The sequence below is a fragment of the Oncorhynchus masou genome, chromosome 23 (assembly GCF_036934945.1).
Source record: "Oncorhynchus masou masou isolate Uvic2021 chromosome 23, UVic_Omas_1.1, whole genome shotgun sequence".
NCBI lineage: Eukaryota > Metazoa > Chordata > Actinopteri > Salmoniformes > Salmonidae > Oncorhynchus > Oncorhynchus masou.
Genome location: NC_088234.1, coordinates 5,340,975 through 5,362,403, shown reverse-complemented (window position 1 = coordinate 5,362,403; position 21,429 = coordinate 5,340,975). Strand labels below are relative to the sequence as shown.

At 43.7% G+C, this 21,429-nt stretch overlaps 1 protein-coding gene across 2 annotated transcripts in view; it reads right to left on the bottom strand.

Moving 5' to 3' along the window:
- Window positions 1-21,429, bottom strand: part of LOC135510210 (broad substrate specificity ATP-binding cassette transporter ABCG2-like) — a 77,438-nt gene that overhangs the window by 10,150 nt on the left and 45,859 nt on the right. For both annotated transcript variants that reach the window (XM_064931005.1, XM_064931004.1), the window contains exon 12: window positions 20,386-20,475. In XM_064931005.1, coding sequence (XP_064787077.1) covers window positions 20,386-20,475 — 90 coding nt within the window. The remainder of the gene's footprint in view (window positions 1-20,385; window positions 20,476-21,429) is intronic.

The following is a 21,429-nucleotide window of genomic DNA, read 5'->3' as shown; positions in this document are numbered from 1 at the left end:
TACAGTATGTGTGTGTACAGTGTGCACACTACCGTTCAAAAGTTTGGGGTCACTCATAAATGTCCTTGAAAGAAAAGCACACTTCTTTGTCCACTAGTGGAAACCTGTTTAAAGGTAACAGATCTCAGTGTTCCCCAGTGGAAACCTGTTTAAAGGTAACAGATCTCAGTGGAAACCTGTTTAAAGGTAACAGATCTCAGTGTTCCCTAGTGGAAACCTGTTTAAAGGTAACAGATCTCAGTGTTCCCCAGTGGAAACCTGTTTAAAGGTAACAGATCTCAGTGTTCCCCAGTGGAAACCTGTTTAAAGGTAACAGATCTCAGTGTTCCCCAGTGGAAACCTGTTTAAAGGTAACAGATCTCAGTGTTCCCCAGTGGAAACCTGTTTAAAGGTAACAGATCTCAGTGTTCCCCTAGTGGAAACCTGTTTAAAGGTAACAGATCTCAGTGTTCCCCTAGTGGAAACCTGTTTAAAGGTAACAGATCTCAGTGTTCCCCAGTGGAAACCTGTTTAAAGGTAACAGATCTCAGTGTTCCCCAGTGGAAACCTGTTTAAAGGTAACAGATCTCAGTGTTCCCCAGTGGAAACCTGTTTAAAGGTAACAGATCTCAGTGTTCCCCAGTGGAAACCTGTTTAAAGGTAACAGATCTCAGTGTTCCCCAGTGGAAACCTGTTTAAAGGTAACAGATCTCAGTGTTCCCCAGTGGAAACCTGTTTAAAGGTAACAGATCTCAGTGTTCCCCAGTGGAAACCTGTTTAAAGGTAACAGATCTCAGTGTTCCCCAGTGGAAACCTGTTTAAAGGTAACAGATCTCAGTGTTCCCCAGTGGAAACCTGTTTAAAGGTAACAGATCTCAGTGTTCCCCAGTGGAAACCTGTTTAAAGGTAACAGATCTCAGTGGAAACCTGTTTAAAGGTAACAGATCTCAGTGTTCCCCAGTGGAAACCTGTTTAAAGGTAACAGATCTCAGTGTTCCCCAGTGGAAACCTGTTTAAAGGTAACAGATCTCAGTGTCCCCCTAGTGGAAACCTGTTTAAAGGTAACAGATCTCAGTGTTCCCCAGTGGAAACCTGTTTAAAGGTAACAGATCTCAGTGTTCCCCAGTGGAAACCTGTTTAAAGGTAACAGATCTCAGTGTTCCCCAGTGGAAACCTGTTTAAAGGTAACAGATCTCAGTGTTCCCCAGTGGAAACCTGTTTAAAGGTAACAGATCTCAGTGTTCCCCAGTGGAAACCTGTTTAAAGGTAACAGATCTCAGTGTTCCCCTGGTGGAAACCTGTTTAAAGGTAACAGATCTCAGTGTTCCCCAGTGGAAACCTGTTTAAAGGTAACAGATCTCAGTGTTCCCCTGGTGGAAACCTGTTTAAAGGTAACAGATCTCAGTGTTCCCCAGTGGAAACCTGTTTAAAGGTAACAGATCTCAGTGTTCCCTAGTGGAAACCTGTTTAAAGGTAACAGATCTCAGTGTTCCCCAGTGGAAACCTGTTTAAAGGTAACAGATCTCAGTGTTCCCCAGTGGAAACCTGTTTAAAGGTAACAGATCTCAGTGTTCCCCAGTGGAAACCTGTTTAAAGGTAACAGATCTCAGTGTTCCCCAGTGGAAACCTGTTTAAAGGTAACAGATCTCAGTGTTCCCCAGTGGAAACCTGTTTAAAGGTAACAGATCTCAGTGTTCCCCAGTGGAAACCTGTTTAAAGGTAACAGATCTCAGTGTTCCCCAGTGGAAACCTGTTTAAAGGTAACAGATCTCAGTGTTCCCCAGTGGAAACCTGTTTAAAGGTAACAGATCTCAGTGTTCCCCAGTGGAAACCTGTTTAAAGGTAACAGATCTGTGTTCCCCTGGTGGAAACCTGTTTAAAGGTAACAGATCTCAGTGTTCCCTAGTGGAAACCTGTTTAAAGGTAACAGATCTCAGTGTTCCCCAGTGGAAACCTGTTTAAAGGTAACAGATCTCAGTGTTCCCCTGGTGGAAACCTGTTTAAAGGTAACAGATCTCAGTGTTCCCCAGTGGAAACCTGTTTAAAGGTAACAGATCTCAGTGTTCCCCGGTGGAAACCTGTTTAAAGGTAACATATCTCAGTGTTCCCCAGTGGAAACCTGTTTAAAGGTAACAGATCTCAGTGTTCCCCAGTGGAAACCTGTTTAAAGGTAACAGATCTCAGTGTTCCCCAGTGGAAACCTGTTTAAAGGTAACAGATCTCAGTGTCCCCCTAGTGGAAACCTGTTTAAAGGTAACAGATCTCAGTGTTCCCCAGTGGAAACCTGTTTAAAGGTAACAGATCTCAGTGTTCCCCAGTGGAAACCTGTTTAAAGGTATCAGATCTCAGTGTTCCCCAGTGGAAACCTGTTTAAAGGTAACAGATCTCAGTGTTCCCCAGTGGAAACCTGTTTAAAGGTAACAGATCTCAGTGTTCCCCTGGTGGAAACCTGTTTAAAGGTAACAGATCTCAGTGTTCCCCAGTGGAAACCTGTTTAAAGGTAACAGATCTCAGTGTTCCCCTGGTGGAAACCTGTTTAAAGGTAACAGATCTCAGTGTTCCCCAGTGGAAACCTGTTTAAAGGTAACAGATCTCAGTGTTCCCCAGTGGAAACCTGTTTAAAGGTAACAGATCTCAGTGTTCCCCAGTGGAAACCTGTTTAAAGGTAACAGATCTCAGTGTTCCCCAGTGGAAACCTGTTTAAAGGTAACAGATCTCAGTGTTCCCCAGTGGAAACCTGTTTAAAGGTAACAGATCTCAGTGTTCCCCAGTGGAAACCTGTTTAAAGGTAACAGATCTCAGTGTTCCCCAGTGGAAACCTGTTTAAAGGTAACAGATCTCAGTGTTCCCCTAGTGGAAACCTGTTTAAAGGTAACAGATCTCAGTGTTCCCCAGTGGAAACCTGTTTAAAGGTAACAGATCTCAGTGTTCCCCAGTGGAAACCTGTTTAAAGGTAACAGATCTCAGTGTTCCCCAGTGGAAACCTGTTTAAAGGTAACAGATCTCAGTGTTCCCCAGTGGAAACCTGTTTAAAGGTAACAGATCTCAGTGTTCCCCAGTGGAAACCTGTTTAAAGGTAACAGATCTCAGTGTTCCCCAGTGGAAACCTGTTTAAAGGTAACAGATCTCAGTGTTCCCCAGTGGAAACCTGTTTAAAGGTAACAGATCTCAGTGTTCCCTAGTGGAAACCTGTTTAAAGGTAACAGATCTCAGTGTTCCCCAGTGGAAACCTGTTTAAAGGTAACAGATCTGTGTTCCCTGGTGGAAACCTGTTTAAAGGTAACAGATCTCAGTGTTCCCCAGTGGAAACCTGTTTAAAGGTAACAGATCTCAGTGTTCCCCAGTGGAAACCTGTTTAAAGGTAACAGATCTCAGTGTTCCCCAGTGGAAACCTGTTTAAAGGTAACAGATCTCAGTGTTCCCCAGTGGAAACCTGTTTAAAGGTAACAGATCTCAGTGTTCCCCAGTGGAAACCTGTTTAAAGGTAACAGATCTCAGTGTTCCCCAGTGGAAACCTGTTTAAAGGTAACAGATCTCAGTGTTCCCCAGTGGAAACCTGTTTAAAGGTAACAGATCTCAGTGTTCCCCTAGTGGAAACCTGTTTAAAGGTAACAGATCTCAGTGTTCCCCAGTGGAAACCTGTTTAAAGGTAACAGATCTCAGTGTTCCCCAGTGGAAACCTGTTTAAAGGTAACAGATCTCAGTGTTCCCTAGTGGAAACCTGTTTAAAGGTAACAGATCTCAGTGTTCCCCAGTGGAAACCTGTTTAAAGGTAACAGATCTCAGTGTTCCCCAGTGGAAACCTGTTTAAAGGTAACAGATCTCAGTGTTCCCCAGTGGAAACCTGTTTAAAGGTAACAGATCTCAGTGTTCCCCTGGTGGAAACCTGTTTAAAGGTAACAGATCTCAGTGTTCCCCAGTGGAAACCTGTTTAAAGGTAACAGATCTCAGTGTTCCCTAGTGGATCCCTGTTTAAAGGTAACAGATCTCAGTGTTCCCCTAGTGGAAACCTGTTTAAAGGATAACAGATCTCAGTGTTCCCTGGTGGAAACCTGTTTAAAGGTAACAGATCTCAGTGTTCCCTAGTGGAAACCTGTTTAAAGGTAACAGATCTCAGTGTTCCCCAGTGGAAACCTGTTTAAAGGTAACAGATCTCAGTGTTCCCCAGTGGAAACCTGTTTAAAGGTAACAGATCTCAGTGTTCCCCAGTGGAAACCTGTTTAAAGGTAACAGATCTCAGTGTTCCCTAGTGGAAACCTGTTTAAAGGTAACAGATCTCAGTGTTCCCCTAGTGGAAACCTGTTTAAAGGTAACAGATCTCAGTGTTCCCCTAGTGGAAACCTGTTTAAAGGTAACAGATCTGTGTTCCCCTATGGAAACCTGTTTAAAGGTAACAGATCTGTGTTCCCCTATGGAAACCTGTTTAAAGGTAACAGATCTGTGTTCCCCAGTGGAAACCTGTTTAAAGGTAACAGATCTCAGTGTTCCCCTAGTGGAAACCTGTTTAAAGGTAACAGATCTCTGTGTTCCCCAGTGGAAACCTGTTTAAAGGTAACAGATCTCAGTGTTCCCCTAGTGGAAACCTGTTTAAAGGTAACAGATCTCAGTGTTCCCCAGTGGAAACCTGTTTAAAGGTAACAGATCTCAGTGTTCCCCAGTGGAAACCTGTTTAAAGGTAACAGATCTCAGTGTTCCCCAGTGGAAACCTGTTTAAAGGTAACAGATCTCAGTGTTCCCCAGTGGAAACCTGTTTAAAGGTAACAGATCTCAGTGTTCCCCTAGTGGAAACCTGTTTAAAGGTAACAGATCTCAGTGTTCCCCAGTGGAAACCTGTTTAAAGGTAACAGATCTCAGTGTTCCCCAGTGGAAACCTGTTTAAAGGTAACAGATCTCAGTGTTCCCCTAGTGGAAACCTGTTTAAAGGTAACAGATCTCAGTGTTCCCTAGTGGAAACCTGTTTAAAGGTAACAGATCTCAGTGTTCCCCAGTGGAAACCTGTTTAAAGGTAACAGATCTCAGTGTTCCCCAGTGGAAACCTGTTTAAAGGTAACAGACCTCAGTGTTCCCCAGTGGAAACCTGTTTAAAGGTAACAGATCTCAGTGTTCCCCAGTGGAAACCTGTTTAAAGGTAACAGATCTCAGTGTTCCCTAGTGGAAACCTGTTTAAAGGTAACAGATCTCAGTGTTCCCCAGTGGAAACCTGTTTAAAGGTAACAGATCTCAGTGTTCCCCAGTGGAAACCTGTTTAAAGGTAACAGATCTCAGTGTTCCCCAGTGGAAACCTGTTTAAAGGTAACAGATCTCAGTGTTCCCCAGTGGAAACCTGTTTAAAGGTAACAGATCTCAGTGTTCCCCAGTGGAAACCTGTTTAAAGGTAACAGATCTCAGTGTTCCCCAGTGGAAACCTGTTTAAAGGTAACAGATCTCAGTGTTCCCCAGTGGAAACCTGTTTAAAGGTAACAGATCTCAGTGTTCCCCAGTGGAAACCTGTTTAAAGGTAACAGATCTCAGTGTTCCCCAGTGGAAACCTGTTTAAAGGTAACAGATCTCAGTGTTCCCCTAGTGGAAACCTGTTTAAAGGTAACAGATCTCAGTGTTCCCCTAGTGGATCCCTGTTTAAAGGTAACAGATCTCAGTGTTCCCCAGTGGAAACCTGTTTAAAGGTAACAGATCTCTGTGTTCCCCTAGTGGAAACCTGTTTAAAGGTAACAGATCTCAGTGTTCCCCAGTGGAAACCTGTTTAAAAGTAACAGATCTCAGTGTTCCCCAGTGGAAACCTGTTTAAAGGTAACAGATCTCAGTGTTCCCCAGTGGAAACCTGTTTAAAGGTAACAGATCTCAGTGTTCCCCTAGTGGAAACCTGTTTAAAGGTAACAGATCTCAGTGTTCCCCAGTGGAAACCTGTTTAAAGGTAACAGATCTCTGTGTTCCCCTAGTGGAAACCTGTTTAAAAGGTAACAGATCTCAGTGTTCCCCAGTGGAAACCTGTTTAAAGGTAACAGATCTCAGTGTTCCCTAGTGGAAACCTGTTTAAAGGTAACAGATCTCAGTGTTCCCCAGTGGAAACCTGTTTAAGGTAACAGATCTCAGTGTTCCCCAGTGGAAACCTGTTTAAAGGTAACAGATCTCAGTGTTCCCCAGTGGAAACCTGTTTAAAGGTAACAGATCTCAGTGTTCCCCTGGTGGAAACCTGTTTAAAGGTAACAGATCTCAGTGTTCCCTAGTGGAAACCTGTTTAAAGGTAACAGATCTCAGTGTTCCCCAGTGGAAACCTGTTTAAAGGTAACAGATCTCAGTGTTCCCCAGTGGAAACCTGTTTAAAGGGAACAGATCTCAGTGTTCCCCAGTGGAAACCTGTTTAAAGGGAACAGATCTCAGTGTTCCCCAGTGGAAACCTGTTTAAAGGTAACAGATCTCAGTGTTCCCCCAGTGGAAACCTGTTTAAAGGTAACAGATCTCAGTGTTCCCTAGTGGAAACCTGTTTAAAGGTAACAGATCTCAGTGTTCCCTGGTGGAAACCTGTTTAAAGGTAACAGATCTCAGTGTTCCCTAGTGGAAACCTGTTTAAAGGTAACAGATCTCAGTGTTCCCCAGTGGAAACCTGTTTAAAGGTAACAGATCTCAGTGTTCCCCTAGTGGAAACCTGTTTAAAGGTAACAGATCTCAGTGTTCCCCTAGTGGAAACCTGTTTAAAGGTAACAGATCTGTGTTCCCCTAGTGGAAACCTGTTTAAAGGTAACAGATCTCAGTGTTCCCCGGTGGAAACCTGTTTAAAGGTAACAGATCTCAGTGTTCCCCAGTGGAAACCTGTTTAAAGGTAACAGATCTCAGTGTTCCCTAGTGGAAACCTGTTTAAAGGTAACAGATCTCAGTGTTCCCCAGTGGAAACCTGTTTAAAGGTAACAGATCTCAGTGTTCCCCTAGTGGAAACCTGTTTAAAGGTAACAGATCTCAGTGTTCCCCAGTGGAAACCTGTTTAAAGGTAACAGATCTGTGTTCCCCAGTGGAAACCTGTTTAAAGGTAACAGATCTCAGTGTTCCCCTAGTGGAAACCTGTTTAAAGGTAACAGATCTCAGTGTTCCCCTGGTGGAAACCTGTTTAAAGGTAACAGATCTCAGTGTTCCCCAGTGGAAACCTGTTTAAAGGTAACAGATCTCAGTGTTCCCTAGTGGAAACCTGTTTAAAGGTAACAGATCTCAGTGTTCCCCAGTGGAAACCTGTTTAAAGGTAACAGATCTCAGTGTTCCCCAGTGGAAACCTGTTTAAAGGTAACAGATCTCAGTGTTCCCCAGTGGAAACCTGTTTAAAGGTAACAGATCTCAGTGTTCCCCAGTGGAAACCTGTTTAAAGGTAACAGATCTCAGTGTTCCCCTAGTGGAAACCTGTTTAAAGGTAACAGATCTCAGTGTTCCCCAGTGGAAACCTGTTTAAAGGTAACAGATCTCAGTGTTCCCCAGTGGAAACCTGTTTAAAGGTAACAGATCTCAGTGTTCCCTAGTGGAAACCTGTTTAAAGGTAACAGATCTCAGTGTTCCCCAGTGGAAACCTGTTTAAAGGTAACAGATCTCAGTGTTCCCCAGTGGTAACCTGTTTAAAGGTAACAGATCTCAGTGTTCCCAGTGGAAACCTGTTTAAAGGTAACAGATCTCAGTGTTCCCCTAGTGGAAACCTGTTTAAAGGTAACAGATCTCAGTGTTCCCTAGTGGAAACCTGTTTAAAGGTAACAGATCTCAAGTGGAAACCTGTTTAAAGGTAACAGATCTCAGTGTTCCCTAGTGGAAACCTGTTTAAAGGTAACAGATCTCAGTGTTCCCCAGTGGAAACCTGTTTAAAGGTAACAGATCTCAGTGTTCCCCTAGTGGAAACCTGTTTAAAGGTAACAGATCTCAGTGTTCCCTAGTGGAAACCTGTTTAAAGGTAACAGATCTCAGTGTTCCCCAGTGGAAACCTGTTTAAAGGTAACAGATCTCAGTGTTCCCCTAGTGGAAACCTGTTTAAAGGTAACAGATCTCAGTGTTCCCAGTGGAAACCTGTTTAAAGGTAACAGATCTCAGTGTTCCCCTAGTGGAAACCTGTTTAAAGGTAACAGATCTCAGTGTTCCCTAGTGGAAACCTGTTTAAAGGTAACAGATCTCAGTGTTCCCAGTGGAAACCTGTTTAAAGGTAACAGATCTCAGTGTTCCCCTAGTGGAAACCTGTTTAAAGGTAACAGATCTCAGTGTTCCCCTAGTGGAAACCTGTTTAAAGGTAACAGATCTCAGTGTTCCCCAGTGGAAACCTGTTTAAAGGTAACAGATCTCAGTGTTCCCCAGTGGAAACCTGTTTAAAGGTAACAGATCTCAGTGTTCCCCTAGTGGAAACCTGTTTAAAGGTAACAGATCAGTGTTCCCCTAGTGGAAACCTGTTTAAAGGTAACAGATCTCAGTGTTCCCCTAGTGGAAACCTGTTTAAAGGTAACAGATCTCAGTGTTCCCCTAGTGGAAACCTGTTTAAAGGTAACAGATCTCAGTGTTCCCCAGTGGAAACCTGTTTAAAGGTAACAGATCTCAGTGTTCCCCAGTGGAAACCTGTTTAAAGGTAACAGATCTCAGTGTTCCCCAGTGGAAACCTGTTTAAAGGTAACAGATCTCAGTGTTCCCCAGTGGAAACCTGTTTAAAGGTAACAGATCTCAGTGTTCCCCAGTGGAAACCTGTTTAAAGGTAACAGATCTCAGTGTTCCCCAGTGGAAACCTGTTTAAAGGTAACAGATCTCAGTGTTCCCCAGTGGAAACCTGTTTAAAGGTAACAGATCTCAGTGTTCCCCAGTGGAAACCTGTTTAAAGGTAACAGATCTCAGTGTTCCCCAGTGGAAACCTGTTTAAAGGTAACAGATCTCAGTGTTCCCCAGTGGAAACCTGTTTAAAGGTAACAGATCTCAGTGTTCCCCAGTGGAAACCTGTTTAAAGGTAACAGATCTCAGTGTTCCCCTAGTGGAAACCTGTTTAAAGGTAACAGATCTCAGTGTTCCCTAGTGGAAACCTGTTTAAAGGTAACAGATCTCAGTGTTCCCCAGTGGAAACCTGTTTAAAGGTAACAGATCTCAGTGTTCCCCAGTGGAAACCTGTTTAAAGGTAACAGATCTCAGTGTTCCCCAGTGGAAACCTGTTTAAAGGTAACAGATCTCAGTGTTCCCCAGTGGAAACCTGTTTAAAGGTAACAGATCTCAGTGTTCCCTAGTGGAAACCTGTTTAAAGGTAACAGATCTCAGTGTTCCCCAGTGGAAACCTGTTTAAAGGTAACAGATCTCAGTGTTCCCCAGTGGAAACCTGTTTAAAGGTAACAGATCTCAGTGTTCCCCAGTGGAAACCTGTTTAAAGGTAACAGATCTCAGTGTTCCCCAGTGGAAACCTGTTTAAAGGTAACAGATCTCAGTGTTCCCCAGTGGAAACCTGTTTAAAGGTAACAGATCTCAGTGTTCCCCAGTGGAAACCTGTTTAAAGGTAACAGATCTCAGTGTTCCCCAGTGGAAACCTGTTTAAAGGTAACAGATCTCAGTGTTCCCCAGTGGAAACCTGTTTAAAGGTAACAGATCTCAGTGTTCCCCAGTGGAAACCTGTTTAAAGGTAACAGATCTCAGTGTTCCCCTAGTGGAAACCTGTTTAAAGGTAACAGATCTCAGTGTTCCCCTAGTGGAAACCTGTTTAAAGGTAACAGATCTCAGTGTTCCCCAGTGGAAACCTGTTTAAAGGTAACAGATCTCAGTGTTCCCCAGTGGAAACCTGTTTAAAGGTAACAGATCTCAGTGTTCCCCAGTGGTGGTAACAGATCTCAGTGTTCCCAGTGGAAACCTGTTTAAAGGTAACAGATCTCAGTGTTCCCCAGTGGAAACCTGTTTAAAGGTAACAGATCTCAGTGTTCCCTAGTGGAAACCTGTTTAAAGGTAACAGATCTCAGTGTTCCCCAGTGGAAACCTGTTTAAAGGTAACAGATCTCTGTGTTCCCCTAGTGGAAACCTGTTTAAAAGGTAACAGATCTCAGTGTTCCCCAGTGGAAACCTGTTTAAAGGTAACAGATCTCAGTGTTCCCTAGTGGAAACCTGTTTAAAGGTAACAGATCTCAGTGTTCCCCAGTGGAAACCTGTTAAAGGTAACAGATCTCAGTGTTCCCCAGTGGAAACCTGTTTAAAGGTAACAGATCTCAGTGTTCCCCAGTGGAAACCTGTTTAAAAACAGATCTCAGTGTTCCCCTGGTGGAAACCTGTTTAAAGGTAACAGATCTCAGTGTTCCCTAGTGGAAACCTGTTTAAAGGTAACAGATCTCAGTGTTCCCCAGTGGAAACCTGTTTAAAGGTAACAGATCTCAGTGTTCCCCAGTGGAAACCTGTTTAAAGGTAACAGATCTCAGTGTTCCCCAGTGGAAACCTGTTTAAAGGTAACAGATCTCAGTGTTCCCAGTGGAAACCTGTTTAAAGGTAACAGATCTCAGTGTTCCCCCAGTGGAAACCTGTTTAAAGGTAACAGATCTCAGTGTTCCCTAGTGGAAACCTGTTTAAAGGTAACAGATCTCAGTGTTCCCTGGTGGAAACCTGTTTAAAGGTAACAGATCTCAGTGTTCCCTAGTGGAAACCTGTTTAAAGGTAACAGATCTCAGTGTTCCCCAGTGGAAACCTGTTTAAAGGTAACAGATCTCAGTGTTCCCCTAGTGGAAACCTGTTTAAAGGTAACAGATCTCAGTGTTCCCCTAGTGGAAACCTGTTTAAAGGTAACAGATCTCAGTGTTCCCCTAGTGGAAACCTGTTTAAAGGTAACAGATCTCAGTGTTCCCCGGTGGAAACCTGTTTAAAGGTAACAGATCTCAGTGTTCCCCAGTGGAAACCTGTTTAAAGGTAACAGATCTCAGTGTTCCCTAGTGGAAACCTGTTTAAAGGTAACAGATCTCAGTGTTCCCCAGTGGAAACCTGTTTAAAGGTAACAGATCTCAGTGTTCCCCTAGTGGAAACCTGTTTAAAGGTAACAGATCTCAGTGTTCCCCAGTGGAAACCTGTTTAAAGGTAACAGATCTGTGTTCCCCAGTGGAAACCTGTTTAAAGGTAACAGATCTCAGTGTTCCCCTAGTGGAAACCTGTTTAAAGGTAACAGATCTCAGTGTTCCCCAGTGGAAACCTGTTTAAAGGTAACAGATCTCAGTGTTCCCCAGTGGAAACCTGTTTAAAGGTAACAGATCTCAGTGTTCCCCAGTGGAAACCTGTTTAAAGGTAACAGATCTCAGTGTTCCCCAGTGGAAACCTGTTTAAAGGTAACAGATCTCAGTGTTCCCCAGTGGAAACCTGTTTAAAGGTAACAGATCTCAGTGTTCCCTAGTGGAAACCTGTTTAAAGGTAACAGATCTCAGTGTTCCCCAGTGGAAACCTGTTTAAAGGTAACAGATCTCAGTGTTCCCCAGTGGAAACCTGTTTAAAGGTAACAGATCTCAGTGTTCCCCTAGTGGAAACCTGTTTAAAGGTAACAGATCTCAGTGTTCCCCAGTGGAAACCTGTTTAAAGGTAACAGATCTCACAGTGGAAACCTGTTTAAAGGTAACAGATCTCAGTGTTCCCTAGTGGAAACCTGTTTAAAGGTAACAGATCTCAGTGTTCCCCAGTGGAAACCTGTTTAAAGGTAACAGATCTCAGTGTTCCCCAGTGGAAACCTGTTTAAAGGTAACAGATCTCAGTGTTCCCCGGTGGAAACCTGTTTAAAGGTAACAGATCTCAGTGTTCCCCTAGTGGAAACCTGTTTAAAGGTAACAGATCTCAGTGTTCCCTAGTGGAAACCTGTTTAAAGGTAACAGATCTCAGTGTTCCCCAGTGGAAACCTGTTTAAAGGTAACAGATCTCAGTGTTCCCCTAGTGGAAACCTGTTTAAAGGTAACAGATCTCTGTGTTCCCCTAGTGGAAACCTGTTTAAAGGTAACAGATCTCAGTGTTCCCCAGTGGAAACCTGTTTAAAAGTAACAGATCTCAGTGTTCCCAGTGGAAACCTGTTTAAAGGTAACAGATCTCAGTGTTCCCCAGTGGAAACCTGTTTAAAGGTAACAGATCTCAGTGTTCCCCTAGTGGAAACCTGTTTAAAGGTAACAGATCTCAGTGTTCCCCAGTGGAAACCTGTTTAAAGGTAACAGATCTCAGTGTTCCCCAGTGGAAACCTGTTTAAAGGTAACAGATCTCAGTGTTCCCCTAGTGGAAACCTGTTTAAAGGTAACAGATCTCAGTGTTCCCCAGTGGAAACCTGTTTAAAGGTAACAGATCTCAGTGTTCCCCAGTGGAAACCTGTTTAAAGGTAACAGATCTCAGTGTTCCCCAGTGGAAACCTGTTTAAAGGTAACAGATCTCAGTGTCCCCTGGTGGAAACCTGTTTAAAGGTAACAGATCAGTGTTCCCCAGTGGAAACCTGTTTAAAGGTAACAGATCTCAGTGTTCCCCAGTGGAAACCTGTTTAAAGGTAACAGATCTCAGTGTTCCCCTGGTGGAAACCTGTTTAAAGGTAACAGATCTCAGTGTTCCCCTGTGGAAACCTGTTTAAAGGTAACAGATCTCAGTGTTCCCCAGTGGAAACCTGTTTAAAGGTAACAGATCTCAGTGTTCCCCAGTGGAAACCTGTTTAAAGGTAACAGATCTCAGTGTTCCCCTAGTGGAAACCTGTTTAAAGGTAACAGATCTCAGTGTTCCCCAGTGGAAACCTGTTTAAAGGTAACAGATCTCAGTGTTCCCCAGTGGAAACCTGTTTAAAGGTAACAGATCTCAGTGTTCCCCTGGTGGAAACCTGTTTAAAGGTAACAGATCTCAGTGTTCCCCAGTGGAAACCTGTTTAAAGGTAACAGATCTCAGTGTTCCCAGTGGAAACCTGTTTAAAGGTAACAGATCTCAGTGTTCCCCAGTGGAAACCTGTTTAAATGTAACAGATCTCAGTGTTCCCCAGTGGAAACCTGTTTAAAGGTAACAGATCTCAGTGTTCCCCAGTGGAAACCTGTTTAAAGGTAACAGATCTGTGTTCCCCTAGTGGAAACCTGTTTAAATGTAACAGATCTGTGTTCCCTAGTGGAAACCTGTTTAAAGGTAACAGATCTGTGTTCCCCTAGTGGAAACCTGTTTAAAGGTAACAGATCTCAGTGTTCCCCAGTGGAAACCTGTTTAAAGGTAACAGATCTGTGTTCCCCTAGTGGAAACCTGTTTAAAGGTAACAGATCTCAGTGTTCCCCAGTGGAAACCTGTTTAAAGGTAACAGATCTCAGTGTTCCCCCAGTGGAAACCTGTTTAAAGGTAACAGATCTGTGTTCCCCTAGTGGAAACCTGTTTAAAGGTAACAGATCTCAGTGTTCCCCAGTGGAAACCTGTTTAAAGGTAACAGATCTCAGTGTTCCCTAGTGGAAACCTGTTTAAAGGTAACAGATCTCATTGTTCCCCTATGGAAACCTGTTTAAAGGTAACAGATCTCAGTGTTCCCCTAGTGGAAACCTGTTTAAAGGTAACAGATCTCATTGTTCCCCTATGGAAACCTGTTTAAAGGTAACAGATCTCAGTGTTCCCCAGTGGAAACCTGTTTAAAGGTAACAGATCTCAGTGTTCCCCAGTGGACAGATCTCAGTGTTCCCCAGTGGAAACCTGTTTAAAGGTAACAGATCTCAGTGTTCCCCAGTGGAAACCTGTTTAAAGGTAACAGATCTCAGTGTTCCCCAGTGGAAACCTGTTTAAAGGTAACAGATCTCAGTGTTCCCCTAGTGGAAACCTGTTTAAAGGTAACAGATCTCAGTGTTCCCCAGTGGAAACCTGTTTAAAGGTAACAGATCTCAGTGTTCCCCTAGTGGAAACCTGTTTAAAGGTAACAGATCTCAGTGTTCCCCAGTGGAAACCTGTTTAAAGGTAACAGATCTCAGTGTTCCCCAGTGGAAACCTGTTTAAAGGTAACAGATCTCAGTGTTCCCCTGGTGGAAACCTGTTTAAAGGTAACAGATCTCAGTGTTCCCCAGTGGAAACCTGTTTAAAGGTAACAGATCTCAGTGTTCCCCGGTGGAAACCTGTTTAAAGGTAACAGATCTCAGTGTTCCCCTAGTGGAAACCTGTTTAAAGGTAACAGATCTCAGTGTTCCCCTAGTGGAAACCTGTTTAAAGGTAACAGATCTCAGTGTTCCCTAGTGGAAACCTGTTTAAAGGTAACAGATCTCAGTGTTCCCCTAGTGGAAACCTGTTTAAAGGTAACAGATCTCAGTGTTCCCCTAGTGGAAACCTGTTTAAAGGTAACAGATCTCAGTGTTCCCCGGTGGAAACCTGTTTAAAGGTAACAGATCTCAGTGTTCCCCTAGTGGAAACCTGTTTAAAGGTAACAGATCTCAGTGTTCCCTAGTGGAAACCTGTTTAAAGGTAACAGATCTCAGTGTTCCCCAGTGGAAACCTGTTTAAAGGTAACAGATCTCAGTGTTCCCCTAGTGGAAACCTGTTTAAAGGTAACAGATCTCTGTGTTCCCCTAGTGGAAACCTGTTTAAAGGTAACAGATCTCAGTGTTCCCCAGTGGAAACCTGTTTAAAAGTAACAGATCTCAGTGTTCCCCAGTGGAAACCTGTTTAAAGGTAACAGATCTCAGTGTTCCCCAGTGGAAACCTGTTTAAAGGTAACAGATCTCAGTGTTCCCCTAGTGGAAACCTGTTTAAAGGTAACAGATCTCAGTGTTCCCCAGTGGAAACCTGTTTAAAGGTAACAGATCTCAGTGTTCCCCAGTGGAAACCTGTTTAAAGGTAACAGATCTCAGTGTTCCCCTAGTGGAAACCTGTTTAAAGGTAACAGATCTCAGTGTTCCCCAGTGGAAACCTGTTTAAAGGTAACAGATCTCAGTGTTCCCCAGTGGAAACCTGTTTAAAGGTAACAGATCTCAGTGTTCCCCAGTGGAAACCTGTTTAAAGGTAACAGATCTCAGTGTCCCCTGGTGGAAACCTGTTTAAAGGTAACAGATCAGTGTTCCCCAGTGGAAACCTGTTTAAAGGTAACAGATCTCAGTGTTCCCCAGTGGAAACCTGTTTAAAGGTAACAGATCTCAGTGTTCCCCTGGTGGAAACCTGTTTAAAGGTAACAGATCTCAGTGTTCCCCTGTGGAAACCTGTTTAAAGGTAACAGATCTCAGTGTTCCCCAGTGGAAACCTGTTTAAAGGTAACAGATCTCAGTGTTCCCCAGTGGAAACCTGTTTAAAGGTAACAGATCTCAGTGTTCCCCTAGTGGAAACCTGTTTAAAGGTAACAGATCTCAGTGTTCCCCAGTGGAAACCTGTTTAAAGGTAACAGATCTCAGTGTTCCCCAGTGGAAACCTGTTTAAAGGTAACAGATCTCAGTGTTCCCCTGGTGGAAACCTGTTTAAAGGTAACAGATCTCAGTGTTCCCCAGTGGAAACCTGTTTAAAGGTAACAGATCTCAGTGTTCCCTAGTGGAAACCTGTTTAAAGGTAACAGATCTCAGTGTTCCCCAGTGGAAACCTGTTTAAATGTAACAGATCTCAGTGTTCCCCAGTGGAAACCTGTTTAAAGGTAACAGATCTCAGTGTTCCCCAGTGGAAACCTGTTTAAAGGTAACAGATCTGTGTTCCCCTAGTGGAAACCTGTTTAAATGTAACAGATCTGTGTTCCCCTAGTGGAAACCTGTTTAAAGGTAACAGATCTGTGTTCCCCTAGTGGAAACCTGTTTAAAGGTAACAGATCTCAGTGTTCCCCAGTGGAAACCTGTTTAAAGGTAACAGATCTGTGTTCCCCTAGTGGAAACCTGTTTAAAGGTAACAGATCTCAGTGTTCCCCAGTGGAAACCTGTTTAAAGGTAACAGATCTCAGTGTTCCCCCAGTGGAAACCTGTTTAAAGGTAACAGATCTGTGTTCCCCTAGTGGAAACCTGTTTAAAGGTAACAGATCTCAGTGTTCCCCAGTGGAAACCTGTTTAAAGGTAACAGATCTCAGTGTTCCCTAGTGGAAACCTGTTTAAAGGTAACAGATCTCATTGTTCCCCTATGGAAACCTGTTTAAAGGTAACAGATCTCAGTGTTCCCCTAGTGGAAACCTGTTTAAAGGTAACAGATCTCATTGTTCCCCTATGGAAACCTGTTTAAAGGTAACAGATCTCAGTGTTCCCCAGTGGAAACCTGTTTAAAGGTAACAGATCTCAGTGTTCCCCAGTGGACAGATCTCAGTGTTCCCCAGTGGAAACCTGTTTAAAGGTAACAGATCTCAGTGTTCCCCAGTGGAAACCTGTTTAAAGGTAACAGATCTCAGTGTTCCCCAGTGGAAACCTGTTTAAAGGTAACAGATCTCAGTGTTCCCCTAGTGGAAACCTGTTTAAAGGTAACAGATCTCAGTGTTCCCCAGTGGAAACCTGTTTAAAGGTAACAGATCTCAGTGTTCCCCTAGTGGAAACCTGTTTAAAGGTAACAGATCTCAGTGTTCCCCAGTGGAAACCTGTTTAAAGGTAACAGATCTCAGTGTTCCCCAGTGGAAACCTGTTTAAAGGTAACAGATCTCAGTGTTCCCCAGTGGAAACCTGTTTAAAGGTAACAGATCTCAGTGTTCCCCAGTGGAAACCTGTTTAAATGTAACAGATCTCAGTGTTCCCCAGTGGAAACCTGTTTAAAGGTAACAGATCTGTGTTCCCCTAGTGGAAACCTGTTTAAATGTAACAGATCTGTGTTCCCCTAGTGGAAACCTGTTTAAAGGTAACAGATCTGTGTTCCCCTAGTGGAAACCTGTTTAAAGGTAACAGATCTCAGTGTTCCCCAGTGGAAACCTGTTTAAAGGTAACAGATCTGTGTTCCCCTAGTGGAAACCTGTTTAAAGGTAACAGATCTCAGTGTTCCCCAGTGGAAACCTGTTTAAAGGTAACAGATCTCAGTGTTCCCCAGTGGAAACCTGTTTAAAGGTAACAGATCTGTGTTCCCCTAGTGGAAACCTGTTTAAAGGTAACAGATCTCAGTGTTCCCCAGTGGAAACCTGTTTAAAGGTAACAGATCTCAGTGTTCCCTAGTGGAAACCTGTTTAAAGGTAACAGATCTCATTGTTCCCCATGGAAACCTGTTTAAAGGTAACAGATCTCAGTGTTCCCCTAGTGGAAACCTGTTTAAAGGTAACAGATCTCATTGTTCCCCTATGGAAACCTGTTTAAAGGTAACAGATCTCAGTGTTCCCCAGTGGAAACCTGTTTAAAGGTAACAGATCTCAGTGTTCCCCAGTGGACAGATCTCAGTGTTCCCCAGTGGAAACCTGTTTAAAGGTAACAGATCTCAGTGTTCCCCAGTGGAAACCTGTTTAAAGGTAACAGATCTCAGTGTTCCCCTAGTGGAAACCTGTTTAAAGGTAACAGATCTCAGTGTTCCCCAGTGGAAACCTGTTTAAAGGTAACAGATCTCAGTGTTCCCCAGTGGAAACCTGTTTAAAGGTAACAGATCTCAGTGTTCCCCAGTGGAAACCTGTTTAAAGGTAACAGATCTCAGTGTTCCCCAGTGGAAACCTGTTTAAAGGTAACAGATCTCAGTGTTCCCCAGTGGAAACCTGTTTAAAGGTAACAGATCTGTGTTCCCCAGTGGAAACCTGTTTAAAGGTAACAGATCTCAGTGTTCCCCTGGTGGAAACCTGTTTAAAGGTAACAGATCTCAGTGTTCCCCTGGTGGAAACCTGTTTAAAGGTAACAGATCTCTGTGTTCCCCAGTGGAAACCTGTTTAAAGGTAACAGATCTCAGTGTTCCCCAGTGGAAACCTGTTTAAAGGTAACAGATCTCAGTGTTCCCCAGTGGAAACCTGTTTAAAGGTAACAGATCTCAGTGTTCCCCAGTGGAAACCTGTTTAAAGGTGACAGATCTCAGTGTTCCCCAGTGGAAACCTGTTTAAAGGTAACAGATCTCAGTGTTCCCCAGTGGAAACCTGTTTAAAGGTAACAGATCTCAGTGTTCCCCAGTGGAAACCTGTTTAAAGGTAACAGATCTCAGTGTTCCCCAGTGGAAACCTGTTTAAAGGTAACAGATCTCAGTGTTCCCCAGTGGAAACCTGTTTAAAGGTGACAGATCTCAGTGTTCCCCAGTGGAAACCTGTTTAAAGGTAACAGATCTCAGTGTTCCCCAGTGGAAACCTGTTTAAAGGTAACAGATCTCAGTGTTCCCCAGTGGAAACCTGTTTAAAGGTAACAGATCTCAGTGTTCCCCAGTGGAAACCTGTTTAAAGGTAACAGATCTCAGTGTTCCCCTAGTGGAAACCTGTTTAAAGGTAACAGATCTCAGTGTTCCCCAGTGGAAACCTGTTTAAAGGTAACAGATCTCAGTGTTCCCCCAGTGGAAACCTGTTTAAAGGTAACAGATCTCAGTGTTCCCCAGTGGAAACCTGTTTAAAGGTAACAGATCTCAGTGTTCCCCAGTGGAAACCTGTTTAAAGGTAACAGATCTCAGTGTTCCCCAGTGGAAACCTGTTTAAAGGTAACAGATCTCAGTGTTCCCCTAGTGGAAACCTGTTTAAAGGTAACAGATCTCAGTGTTCCCCAGTGGAAACCTGTTTAAAGGTAACAGATCTCAGTGTTCCCCAGTGGAAACCTGTTTAAAGGTAACAGATCTCAGTGTTCCCCAGTGGAAACCTGTTTAAAGGTAACAGATCTCAGTGTTCCCCAGTGGAAACCTGTTTAAAGGTAACAGATCTCAGTGTTCCCTAGTGGAAACCTGTTTAAAGGTAACAGATCTCAGTGTTCCCCTAGTGGAAACCTGTTTAAAGGTAACAGATCTCAGTGTTCCCCCAGTGGAAACCTGTTTAAAGGTAACAGATCTCAGTGTTCCCCAGTGGAAACCTGTTTAAAGGTAACAGATCTCAGTGTTCCCCTAGTGGAAACCTGTTTAAAGGTAACAGATCTCTGTGTTCCCTAGTGGAAACCTGTTTAAAGGTAACAGATCTCAGTGTTCCCCTGGTGGAAACCTGTTTAAAGGTAACAGATCTCAGTGTTCCCCTAGTGGAAACCTGTTTAAAGGTAACAGATCTCAGTGTTCCCCAGTGGAAACCTGTTTAAAGGTAACAGATCTCAGTGTTCCCCTAGTGGAAACCTGTTTAAAGGTAACAGATCTCAGTGTTCCCTAGTGGAAACCTGTTTAAAGGTAACAGATCTCAGTGTTCCCCAGTGGAAACCTGTTTAAAGGTAACAGATCTCAGTGTTCCCCAGTGGAAACCTGTTTAAAGGTAACAGATCTCAGTGTTCCCCAGTGGAAACCTGTTTAAAGGTAACAGATCTCAGTGTTCCCCAGTGGAAACCTGTTTAAAGGTAACAGATCTCAGTGTTCCCCTGGTGGAAACCTGTTTAAAGGTAACAGATCTCAGTGTTCCCCTAGTGGAAACCTGTTTAAAGGTAACAGATCTCAGTGTTCCCCAGTGGAAACTTGTTTAAAGGTAACAGATCTCAGTGTTCCCCAGTGGAAACCTGTTTAAAGGTAACAGATCTCAGTGTTCCCCAGTGGAAACCTGTTTAAAGGTAACAGATCTCAGTGTTCCCCTAGTGGAAACCTGTTTAAAGGTAACAGATCTCAGTGTTCCCCTAGTGGAAACCTGTTTAAAGGTAACAGATCTCAGTGTTCCCCAGTGGAAACCTGTTTAAAGGTAACAGATCTCAGTGTTCCCTAGTGGAAACCTGTTTAAAGGTAACAGATCTCAGTGTTCCCCAGTGGAAACCTGTTTAAAGGTAACAGATCTCAGTGTTCCCCTATGGAAACCTGTTTAAAGGTAACAGATCTCAGTGTTCCCCAGTGGAAACCTGTTTAAAGGTAACAGATCTCAGTGTTCCCCAGTGGAAACCTGTTTAAAGGTAACAGATCTCAGTGTTCCCCAGTGGAAACCTGTTTAAAGGTAACAGATCTCAGTGTTCCCCAGTGGAAACCTGTTTAAAGGTAACAGATCTCAGTGTTCCCCAGTGGAAACCTGTTTAAAGGTAACAGATCTCAGTGTTCCCCAGTGGAAACCTGTTTAAAGGTAACAGATCTCAGTGTTCCCCAGTGGAAACCTGTTTAAAGGTAACAGATCTCAGTGTTCCCCAGTGGAAACCTGTTTAAAGGTAACAGATCTCAGTGTTCCCCAGTGGAAACCTGTTTAAAGGTAACAGATCTCAGTGTTCCCCAGTGGAAACCTGTTTAAAGGTAACAGATCTCAGTGTTCCCCAGTGGAAACCTGTTTAAAGGTAACAGATCTCAGTGTTCCCTAGTGGAAACCTGTTTAAAGGTAACAGATCTCAGTGTTCCCCTGGTTACCACGTCATCTCAGACATGGATGGATGTCGAATACTGACTGGTATCATGGGTGACCTGTGTGTGTGTGTGTGTGTGTGTGTGTGTGTGTGTGTGTGTGTGTGTGTGTGTGTGTGTGTGTGTGTGTGTGTGTGTGTGTGTGTGTGTGTGTGTGTGTCTCACATGAACAGTTTTCTCTCGGTGATGAAGAGCTCAGCAGAAGACAGGGAACTGAAACACTGGTTGGTGGTGATGAAGAATAGAGCACCCATCCTGGAAGAGACGACGACAACACACACACACACACACACACACACACACACACACACACACACACACACACACACACACACACACACACACACACACACACACACACACATTAAACACACACAGGCAGTCATGACTCATGACAGTTGTCAAATTCTACATGACTTGAGTCACAGTAATCTCCTCTTATGCCCAATTCGTTAACGATCATCAGGTCCTTATGGCCTGGCACTCAGGGCTCTATTGTCCTTCAAAAAAAAAATATATATATATATTTAAAATAATATAATGATTGTGCCGTTATACAATACATAGCCTACCGAATTTGTATTTGATTTCGAATAGATTAATTATAGTGCATTTTCCTAATGAATAATTTCACATATTACCTTTTGCTACTGTGAGTATCCATCCCCTCCCCTCTCTCCTTCCTTCCTTTCTCCAGCGCGCAGGAGAGAGGGGCTGTAAACACTTGAATGAAATAAGGTTTCGTTTTGAAAATATGTTTACTATCGGTGTTCGCAAATGAGGCTCTGGGTAGCTGCAGGAACAAGGTTGGAGAGCCCGTGGCTTACAGAGCTTGGGTGGAATATCACTGGGTAGCTGCAGGAACAGCGGTTGGAGAGCCCGTGGCTTACAGAGTTTGGGTGGATATCACTGGGTAGCTGCAGGAACAAGGTTGGAGAGCCCGTGGCTTACAGAGCTTGGGTGGAATATCACTGGGTAGCTGCAGGAACAGCGGTTGGAGAGCCCGTGGCTTACAGAGCTTGGGTGGAATATCACTGGGTAGCTGCAGGAACAGCGGTTGGAGAGCCCGTGGCTTACAGAGCTTGGGTGGATATCACTGGGTAGCTGCAGGAACAGCGGTTGGAGAGCCCGTGGCTTACAGAGTTTGGGTGGATATCACTGGGTAGCTGCAGGAACAAGGTTGGAGAGCCCGTGGCTTACAGAGCTTGG